The following is a 12175-nucleotide window of genomic DNA, read 5'->3' on the forward strand; positions in this document are numbered from 1 at the left end:
CTTTTATTAGTAAGGATTTCTATTTCTTATACTTTCTATTTACTAATAATTTTATATTTTAAGATAGATTTATATTTTAAGATAGATGTTTAAATACTAATGTACTTTTTCCATTTTTAAAAATTATGTATTTCCTTTTCTTATACTTTCTATTTGCGTAATATCTATATTTTACATTTTAAGATAGATGTTTAAATATTAATATAATTTTTTCATTGTTTTTAAGTTGTGTATTTCTTTTTCTTATATTTTCTATTTACTTAATATCTATATTTTAAATTTTAAGATAGATGTTTAATATTTAATGTACTATTTCCATATTTTAAAAATTGTACATTTACTTATTATTGTATATATAATTCATATATTTATATATTTATAATATTTACTTATTATTTATTTTTCTATATATTGAGTATTTATCTTTCTTATACTTTATATTTAGTTAATATCTATATTTTATATTTTAAGATAGATGTTTAAATTTTAATGTTTTTTTTTCATTTTTAATATAAAACGGCAAAGTTTAATAGAAGAACTTGGACAAATAGTCAAATAGATATATTTAGGTTTTTTTTTTTATAAAATGGTAATGTTACGTTATGGAGATAAGCCATTTTTTTAGTGAAAATGGTAATCTTACATATGTTTAATGTAGTTTTTCCATTTTTTTATGTTATACGTTTACATATTTTTGTTATTTTTAAATGTAAAATGGTAATCTTACATATGTTTAATGGAGTATTTCCATTTTTTATGTTGTATGTTTACATATTATTTATTATTTTCGAAATTATATAAAAATTTTTTTTTTTACAAAATAGTAATGTTACATCATGGAGATAAGCCGTTTTTTTAGTGAAAAATTGTAATCTTACATATGTTTAATGTAGTTTTTCCATTTTTTATGTTGTATGTTTACATATTATTTTTAAAAATAAAAATGTAAAATGGTAATCTTACATATGTTTAATGTAGTATTTTCATTTTTTATGTTGTATATTTACATATATTTATTATTTTCGAAATTATATATAATGTTTTTTGTTTTTTTTTATAAAACGGTAATGTTACTTTATGGAGATAAGCCGTCTTTTTTTTTAAAGTGAAAATAGTAATTTTACATATGTTTAATGTACTTTTTCCATTTTTATGCTGTATGTTTACATATTATTTATAATTTTCGAAAATTAGTAGTATTAAATTGTAAAACTGTATTTTATGCCACGTGTCATCTTTCGGGAGAAGTTTTTTTTTTGCTGATGTGGACGCTCTATGGAGCCTCAAAAATTCCCTTTTATTAATGGTAATGTTACATTATGGAGATAAGCCATTTTTTTTAGTGAAAATGGTAATCTTACATTTGTTTAATGTAGTTTTTCCATTTTTTTTATGTTGTATGTTTACATATTTTTGTTATTTTTAAATGTAAAATGGTAATCTTACATATGTTTAATGCAGTATTTTCATTTTTATGTTGTATGTTTACATATTATTTATTATTTTCGAAATTATATATAATGTTTTTTTTTACAAAATAGTAATGTTACATTATGGAGATAAGCCATTTTTTTAGTGAAAAATTGTAATCTTACATATGTTTAATTTAGTTTTTTCATTTTTTATGTTGTATGTTTACATATTATTTTTTAAAAATAAAAAATGTAAAATGGTAATCTTACGTATGTTTAATGTAGTATTTTCATTTTTATGTTGTATGTTTACATATATTTATTATTTTCGAAATTATATATAATGTTTTTTGTTTTTTTTTATAAAACAATAATGTTACATTATGGAGATAAGCCTTTTTTAAGTGAAAATTACATATGTTTAATGTTGTTTTTCCATTTTTTATGCTGTATGTTTACATATTATTTATATTTTTTGAAAATTAGTAGTATTAAATTGTAAAACTATATTTTATGCCACGTGTCATCTTTCGGAAGAATTTTTTTTTGCTGATGTGGGCGCTCTATGGAGCCTCAAAAGGTCCCTTTTATTAGTAAGGATTTGTTTCCAAATCACCTTATTAACAAAACGACAATTGATTAAAAACCCGGATCCGAAAAACCGAACCAAACCCGATCCGAAAAAGTAGTACCAAACCCGAACCGAAATTGATTAAATATCCGAACGGGTTCAAAATTTTGGTATCTAAAGAACCGAAACCGATCCGAACCGAAGTATCTCGGGTACCTGAATGTAATCGAAATAGATTTATATACCTAAATATATTACTTATTTTTAGATTTAATATATATTAAAAACATCCAAAATATATAAGATACTTTTAAGTTGTCTAAAATACTTGAAAATATATATAAATAGTCAAAAGTAAATGTCTAAAATAGCTAAAATATATTCAAAACACCAAAATGCTTGAAATATCTATTGATTTTCTATCCAATATTCAAATCAAACCAATTTATATGTTAGTTTTAAGTATTTTGACATATATTTTAGACCTCCATTGGGCTCTTATCAAGAAACCCATCAGTTATTCCTTTGTAACTACCCATGTAGACCGGTACTTAATCAATGTACATGTAAACGGTAAACCTCTGAGACGGTAAAATAAATACAATCTAGCACAAGGTTATTGATATACTCGTGTTGATTAGGCCTCTAAAACAATTAGAGGTAAAACATAGCATCATGGATCATGAAAAATGTATAACATAGTAACACAAAACATCAAAGTTGGTGACCACCACCTAAAAACTAAAAGGAGTAGGTAAATGGCGTCAGCTTTGCCTTGTGCTTATCTCAACTACCAACTGTTTGAATATTGATGATTGTCTTCTGGATAATGCCACACAAATAAAATAAAACAATTCATTTGAAAATGACGTGGCAAATAGAACTACGAAGGTTCTAGGGCCTCGCTGTAATAATACCCAAAGCCATGTTAGTCCGCCAGGCCCATATAAATAAAGTCGTAGAGCAATAAATAATACACGGAGGAGAGATGATGTCGACGACGGCGAGTCACGGAAGAGTGATGATCCTTCCGTCACCATCCAGAGCGTTGCAGAATCAGCAACCATTGATTGGATCGGATATGTTCCGCTTAAAACAAACGGAACCGAGGGGGTCGAGGCTGGTGGTTGCGGCGACGGCGAAGTACAAGGGGACGAAGATGAGGGAGGAGAAGCTATCGGAGATGATAGTTGAGAAAGTGAAGGAAGCGACGGAGGTTTGCGAGGCGGACGTGAGATCGGAGGAGTGTAAAGTCGCGTGGGACGAAGTGGAAGAGGTGAGCCAAGCCAGAGCAGATCTGAGGATCAAGCTCAGGCTCCTGAACCAGGATCCGCTCGAGAGTTTCTGCCAAGAGAATCCTGAGACCGACGAGTGTCGTATCTACGAAGATTGAGTAATGAGTGTGTGTCTGTGTATGTTCTGTCTTTTCGTAGAATTTTAGATATATTATCTCGATGTGATTATTTGGGACTATATGCTAACAATAAGAGAGTGTCGCATTTGTTATACGGTTGGACATGAAACAGAGTTATTCTAATTAAGTTAGATTTGCTGTCTGCAAAACCAGACATGTTATGGAGAGTCGAGAGAGATACAAACTGTGGGTTGTTGTCTAACGGACGTCGTGAAATACGTGAAAACGACTCTGTCGTGGTTAGAAATTTAACACAATGGCCCAGTGAGTTAATTGGGCTTATACTAAATCGCCAGGTCCGAGAGTTAGAGCGCAAGCCCAGTGAGTTAATAATAATTATCAGACCATATAAAATTTCTCTATAAATTTGAAATTATATAATGATATTTATTTTCCAATGAAATTTTTCTGAATAACATATTTAATATGAAACGGAAGGAATATGGTTTAGTTTTACAAGGGTTGATGCAATTACATAGAATTTATTATTTCATGTATATAAAGTGAAATAATAATATAAACACACAAAAATGATGAAATATTTTTTAAAAAGAAAGACAAAAAAAAAGAAACAACTAAACAAAGAAAGAAATCCCAAAAAGTATATCTTTTTCTCGTTCTCCGAATCAATATTGAAAGTCAAAGTCAAATTTTGGAGATGAAGAAATCTCTATGATTCTTTGATTTGATTCCATCTCGGCCTTGATTCTTGAATTGAGGGTCTTTATGTATAAAGAAGAAGAAGAAGAAGAAGAAAATGTATAAGAGTTATGGAAAAGGTACAAATACTTGCGCTTTTATTGTACATGATCTCTTGGAAATGTTGAAGTAAAACCTTTAGAAACTGATATAATCTTCACTAAGAGTATACGAGGAGCTTTGATCTTTTCATTCATTTAGTTTTAGTCTCTTAGTTACGTGTGTTGAATCTATTTGATTTCTACTCTCCAAGCGTTGAAAGAAGAAGAAAAAGATTTAATACTCCCTCCCTTATTTAATATAAGTCGTTTTAGAATTGTGCACATAAATTAAGAAAATCATTAATTTTTTATATTTTCTAAACAAAAACATCATTAATTATTTACCTAACCACGAATCAACCAATAATAAAATAGAAGGTATATTATCATTGATCATATAACATTAACTGTTCATAAATTTTACATAGAAAACCTAAAACATCATATAATTTGGAACATAAAAAAATCTTTAAAACGATTTATATTAAAAACCGGAGTATAAAAAACAAAAATGGATGAAAAAGTCATTGATCTGAATTAAGTTTACCACAAAAAAAAAACCTAGGAATGACTGGAACCCCCAAAATGTGAGACAAACATTGGTTTTAACGCTACAATGAGAACCGGAGGAGACATAAACTGTGTCAATTGTCATATGGATAACTGCAAAATTCTGTGATGTCCTCAATAAAGCTACCCGAGCTCTTATGAAATAGAGGTATAGTCTTGTAAATCTCAAACTTTAAACTTTGTTTAGCCCATTGTTTTGATATTTAGAAAATGCAACTAAAATATATTTGTAATGGTCACCATCTAAAGTACTAATCAACGACCAGTTGTTTCTTCGTGATTTCATGTAGTGGTTCCAGATTCAAATAATCATGTACTTGTATTACATGTGATTTTGAAAAAGCTGAAGTTTATACTATGTTTTAGAGTTTACCTGGTTTTGAGAAACTGCTTTTTCTTTCAAAATGTTTAGTTTGGAAATAAAATAACACTAAATCAACATAACACGATTCAATGGTTTATGATGTTTTGTATTACAAAAATTGAGATTCAAATCTTAATTATATAAATCAACAAAAATAAAAAATAAAACTTATATGAGATTTTGACGTGATGCATGTCAAACTTTTTATATGGTCATATTATAAAATTAACGATGTAATATAAAAAAATAATTTTCAGAAATCAAAACCTTAGTTAAATTAAATCCAAGGAAACATTATCTGGTTTAAGAGATAGATTAGAGAACAAGTTAACCCAATACAAACTATGTTTTTTTTCTCGATTCACAACACCTATGTAAGGTAGTCTATATTCCATTTACACATGTTCGTATTTCACGGGAGTAAGAGAAATCGAACATTTTTGTAACAGGGATAAGGTCGCGTTCAAACTCAGGCGAACATACGAAACAGTCATTAGACAAATGGCACTTAACAAAACGATCAAACAATTCGTTTTTTAAAGAAAATAGCTTTGATTGGTAACCATACTGAATGAGCGTTCAAACTCAGGCGAACATACGAAACAGTCATTGGACAAATGGCACTTAACAAAACGATCAAACAATTCGTTTTTTTAAGAAATTAGCTTTGATTGGTAACCATACGAAATGACGGAATGACATATGAAACGCGGTTCCGCAAGTATTTTACCAACCAAGAAAATGTTGCGGAATGAAAAAAAAACGCAAAAACGCAGATTATAAAGAGAAAGTTTATTAAGTGGAAAAATGAGTTTTAGTAGATTATGGTGGAAAAGTTTACAAAATTAACATTTTTATATTATTCAATTATATGTTAATACTATCTTAAAATTTAAAATACATACTAATAATTTTTTAATGATGAATAGTTATGTTGTAAATAAAAATTTATTATAACTTTTTTATTATAAAATGTTAATCTATTGTTAAAACATATTGAAAGATAAACTAGATATTTATAATAAAAACTAAAATATTTTTAATACATTTTAGTTGTTTTCAGATTTGTAATCATTAGTTTAATTATTGCTATTTATTTTTTTGTTATAAAAATTAAATATCATATAAAATAGTTTAATCAATTTAATATATATTTCAGCATTCCACAAATTTTAAATTTTTCCGCCGCTTAATTAATTTTTTCCGTAGCTTAACTATTATTTCTTCGATTCCGCGATTAAGCGATGGTTACCAATTGGAGCCAATGAAAGCAAAGATGATGAGTTGGATGACACATACATTCTAATTCTTATTTTGGCTTCAACGCTCCTAGTTTATTCAGTAAACCAAGGTGATATTTTAGTAATGTTTAACGCAAACTTAAAACGTGTGTTCTTCTTCAAAGTTTCCGGATTTCTATATTTAGGTATAGTTGACAAAAAGTAGTACACCATGCGATTGTAAATTCAAACCTATGTTTACGTCTTTAAGATAATGGAAAGTGATTGTACTCCTATGTAGCAACGACCACGTGCAATGCACCATTCGCTAAAAGTCCAATCAAGAAACACCAACTACTGTGTACGATATTAATTCTCAACTTTTTCGTTACGGTAACATTAATATTTAATTATTTTTTTCTTTTACCTGCATACCACATTGTTATTTCTCTACAATTTTCAGTATTAATGAGAAGACTGACAATAGTTTTCTGGTTGAGTATTTAAAAACTAAAATTATATACCGATTATCGAATTTCTGTTATGCATCGAAGGTTTCTTAACGGGTTTACGCGTAAGAGCAGCTCCATTGGTGAGTTTTAAAGAAGTTCTTAGCATTAAAGAAAAATGAAAAAATAATTAATATTGGTGAAAGAGTGTAGAAAGGTTTTCAATTTGGGCATTTAAAGACTGGTTCTAAACATCAAATGACAGATGTCACTATATCATTGTTTCGATTAGTTTTAAAAAATTAATGTATAACTAAATTATTATAATAACATTATTTTTTTTGTTTTAGAAACTCTAAAAAGTTTTAACTGATGGAACTGCTCTAACACTTTTTAAGTTTTAACTGATAGAGCTGCTCTAACACTTTTTAGCACGTCCTTGTAGGTTAACGTTGTTCCCAATTTTTTTTAACTTTCTTTTGTATTGTTTCCGAAGATATTGGAAACTTTGGAGCTCAAGGTCAAAATACTTGAACTGGTGGTTATTAGTCACAAAATGTTTCTATAAATTTTATATGCTTTTACGATTTTTATTTTGTAAGGCACTGCAGATCAAAATACTTGCAATTAGCTGTGTTCCGTCGGTGAGTTTTGAAATATATCTTATTCCTACCTGATGTAATAGTATTATTTTTTAGTAAAAAAAAAAAGAAGTAATAGTATTATTTCAGATATTTTAATGGAGATATTTTGACAGACACCTGACTTCTCACGTGACCCGATGAGTTCATCAGCAAGTGATGACCAGTATATTATATATGTGATTATGCACTCAAACTTCGCTTAACATGAAAATATTCCATAACATATGCAAAAATACGGAGGAGATCGAAAAGATATTATGAATATCACTTTCTTATTCGTTTAACGAAGATTATTGGGAAAGCATCGTCCATCCAGATTGTTTAGCGATTCACAATCCTATTTTTATAGAGTAAGTAACTAGTTGATGAATATACCTGGCTCTCTGTAGCAATCAATCATAATTCAGTTGCTAATTGAATATTTTTCCACAGAATTTTCTACAGGTCCTATATAAACAATTGCTAGCTAAATACGCTAAAAATATTTTGTCCTCGAGTATATGATTCAAATCAATTGTGTCGGCCGACAAACTAAAAACGCTCGTTAGCTAACACTTAAACTATATCACATCAGAATTATTAGGGGTTTCAAATTATAATTAAGAGGTAATTAGGTGTTTTTTTTTGAACTGAAGGTAATTAGGTGTTTTGCAAACAAAAAAGGTTGTGTAATTATAATATTATTACGTAAGGAACAGAACAAAACTTCTCCACGTTATGTAATTTAAGCAGGCACTAAAACCTGATATTTAGAAAACTAACTAGTCACGAAGAGAGCTTCTTTTGGCAAATACGAAACCGAAATATTCCATCGATCATTAAAAAATTGAATAAGATTTCCACATTACGTCTATGATTCTTGTAATTATTAATTTATCATCATTATTACCAAGAACCTATTATTAACGTGCATGTTCTCCAATCAACGTTTCCAATATTTTCAATCGAATATCGCAACTTGCGGTGAATAGTATAATTCAATTCCATGATAACGAAATAGTAAACTAATATAAGAAAAACGATTTGTGAATGAAAATAACGTTGAATTTACACTTATGTCTCATGTCCAGTTAATGTAAAATGCGTTTTATGCTTCAACTTGATACAAACTCTCCTGAACAAATGCACGTGAGCCTTGATTAGAAAGTAATTGTAGTTTTTCCGAATGATGGAATAATTTGCGATAATGCTTTTAGTACAAATAATATTTTAAGAACCTTTTAAGTGTAGTATAAACAAAAAAAAGTTGAAAAGGGAAATTAAAGAAAATATTAAAAGAGATGTAGTACAAGAAATGAAATAGAGTAAGTACAAAGCATGAAGTCGCTATGAATAGTTGTCAGTATCCTGTGCCAATCTAATGCCATCTACTTTCGTACTAATTACAGCTGTTTCTCATTGAAACCCATTTTTCACTTTCAATTTATTTTTTCTGTAACTCAATTACTTTACATACAAACAATATTGTGGATACTTCCCATCAAAATTACACACACATAGTTAAGATTCGGGAAAATCGCATTTTAAACCCTGAAAATGTCACATTCTCGCATTTTAAACACTGAACGTTTTTTACTAGAACTTTAAACCTTGAAAGTGACATTTTTATCATAACAAACATTTAATGAGGTTTACTTGTTTACCAAATCAACAAGATGACCTGTACTATTCATTTTGTGATGAGGTATTAGTTTTTTTTTAAAAAAAAAATAAAAAATAAAATACATAGAAAATTTAAAAAAATTCGAAAAAATCAATTTTTTTGAAAATTCAAAATATAAAAATAACATTTCAAAATTAAAAATAAAATAAAGTATTTTTAAAAAATTAATCCAATTATAAACCAATAAATATATATAATATAATAACTTGAATGGTGATACTAGATTCTGTTTTCTTAGTTTTTTGATTTTTTTAAAAAAATTTGATTTATTAATACTTAACTTATTAAATTTTTGTGAAACTAGAAAATATCTCATAGACCACTTAAAATGTTTTTGACCTTAACTAAAATATTGTAAGTTAGTTTAAAATATAATTAAGACATAGAGAGGTATGTCTTTAGATTTGTATATGTTAGGGCATGATTATTGGGATCCTTGTTCTTGGATCCTTAACACACATATATTTGTATATATATATTATATATGCGTATATAATTGCGGAGTAAGGACTTTACGGAAACCCAAACCGAAAATTCCTTAATTAAGATAAGTAACATATATTTTTGAGTTTCTCAAAAGTTTGATTAGTTTTTTATTTAATTTCAAAGTTATTTACTATTTTTAAGAACTTCACTTATAAGTTAATTTCTTTTCAAAGAAACTTAAATTACTAAAATAAATATCATTTTAATAAATAATACCAATAATAGGATTAATTTTGAAAATTTAACAAGTTAAGTATTAATAAATAAAAAAAATTTTAAAAATTAAAAACCAAAAACCAGAATCTAGAATCACCATTCAAGTTATTATATTATATATACTTATTGGTTTATAATTGGATTAATTTTTAAAAATATTTATTTTATTTTTAATTTTGAAATATTATTTTTTTATTATTTTTTTATTATTTTAGATTTTTTGAATTGTTTAGATTTTTTCAATTTTTTTCGATTTTTTCGAATTTTCTAAGTATTTTACTTTTTATTTAAAAGAAAAAATAAAAAACCGACACGTCATCACAAAATGAACAGTACATGTCACCTAGTTGACTTGGATGTTTGTTATGATAAAAGTGTCAATTTCAAAGTTTAAAGTGGTAGTTAAAAACGTTCAATGTTTATAATGCAATGTGAACCTCCGAAGATTTAAAATGCGATTTTCCCGTAAGTTTCTACAACATCGTGTATGTATGGGTAAAGAGTAGTATTAAAAATGATCGAATATTCGTTTCTTGGAGGTGTGAGATGTGGCTCCTCTCTCTCTCTCGTTTAGTTTACAGAAGGGGCTATAGTGTCTTTTGCATATCAACAAGATATTGGGTGGACTGCTTTTTGCTGTTTAGGCGTTACCTTCCTGTTATGACGACGACTTCCTCCAAACCCGGACGCGCTTTATTATGAACTTACAGGTTTTTTTGCATTTGTTTTCTTGCAAACTAATTGTTTTTTTTTTTGCTTAAACAAACTAAATGTTGTGTGTGTATATATTCCGTTTTATCATTCATGATCTATTCAGTAGGATTTATAAGTAAAAAAAATCTCATACTACAAGAAAACATATTTTTTAGTAGGGCAGTATTCCTTGTAAATTCGTCGTAAACGGGGTGTTACGACGAATTAACTTCGAAAGACGTTTCGTTGTTAAACGTCCGTCGTAACGGAGGTTTCATCGTAAACGACTCGTTACGTTTACGACGAAATATATTCATCGTAAAGCGCAGGGAAAGGATTCGTCGTAAACGCCACGTAAGTCTTCGTCGTAAAGCCCACGTAATTATTTCGATGTAAAGCACACGTAAATACTTTCGTTGTAAATCACTCGTAAACATTTCGATGTAAAACCGTCGTAAATATTTCGATGTTAATCACTCGTAAACATTCGATGTAAACTCCATGTAATGTTTACGAGGAGTTTACATCGTTTTTTATTATATTATTATTAATTAGTATATAATAGATTTTAATTTATATTTAATATTCAGAATTAAAAAAAAAAAAATTTAAAACGAAATATGAAATTGGAAAACATATTTTAAAAAGTCATACAATAATATTTAAATTCATAATACAAACAGAAAAATAAAAAAAACTACATATTGTCGAAGTAGTTGGTGGGGTTGCTCGGCTGTTGACGGGTTGGATCGGACTCTTGGGGATCTCGTGGTGGCATTCCAAGAGCGGCTCGTCTCTCACTCAACATTCTCTGTATAACCGGGTTTCCCACGGCCATCACGTCTAGCAAATCCTCAAGAGAGTCTAAACGAACCTGCTGGCTATCCATTTGAGCCTTCATCTGAGCAGTCTCTTCATCCCGTCTCGAAGTGTATGACGAAGTTGCCCTTGCAACTTCGTTAACAGAGCCTATACCGACTATCCGTCCCTTCTTTTTAGGAGCCACCTATAAAATCAAAACATATATTAATATAGTTAATTATGTTAAAATATTTAAAATAATGTAAACAAAAATTTTAAGTTACCTCTTCGAAGATTCTGTCGACCTCTTCGGTGGACAATGTGACTGGTAATCCATCGGGAGACTCCTGGGTTAGTTGTGTCTCCCGTTCTTCAATCCGACCAGCCACTGTTCGGAAGAGTTTCTCAGATGCAGGATCCACAAAAACTCCGTCGGATGTGGCGTGAGTCATCTTGAATAGGTCAGACAGAGAAGGTAAGACTCCCGTATTCTCGAACTACAAAAAAAAAATTAAATTAAATATTATAAATTATATTAATTGAATATTTTAAAATATATATTTAAAACAAAACTTACAGCTTCTAGACGGACTCATGCATGAGGTTTTTGTCCGGTTCTGTGAAGCATGGGCAAATGACCATCTTTATCCTTCGTCCTTCGAGAAACCGAGCACGAATTGGCCTTTTTGATCGAAGAGGGGTGCTCCTAATAGGCGATGAGGCCATCCCACACATCCGTCGTGAGCTCAGTGGGCTTTCCCTCATACCCGTAGATCTCTCACTTGTCCTTCCAATCAGAGACTGTGTTGCAGAGGCGTATCTTTGCCTTTGCAACGAATTCCGCCTTCACCCTCTCGGTGATTCCCAAAGACCAATGCCACTTTTGATGAAACATAAAAATTTTGAAAAAATTACAATTAATAATAAATATT

At 29.0% G+C, this 12175-nt stretch overlaps 1 protein-coding gene across 1 annotated transcript; it reads left to right on the plus strand.

Annotated features, from left to right (window-relative positions):
* The first annotated feature begins 2508 nt into the window (after positions 1-2508).
* LOC106427310 (calvin cycle protein CP12-3, chloroplastic) lies at positions 2509-3489 on the plus strand. Its single transcript, XM_013868041.3, has one exon. It carries the CDS (start codon positions 2972-2974, stop codon positions 3374-3376), a length of 405 nt encoding a protein of 134 aa, XP_013723495.1. The 5' UTR covers positions 2509-2971; the 3' UTR covers positions 3377-3489.
* Positions 3490-12175: the final 8686 nt, after the last annotated feature.

This window comes from Brassica napus, chromosome C6 (assembly GCF_020379485.1).
Source record: "Brassica napus cultivar Da-Ae chromosome C6, Da-Ae, whole genome shotgun sequence".
NCBI lineage: Eukaryota > Viridiplantae > Streptophyta > Magnoliopsida > Brassicales > Brassicaceae > Brassica > Brassica napus.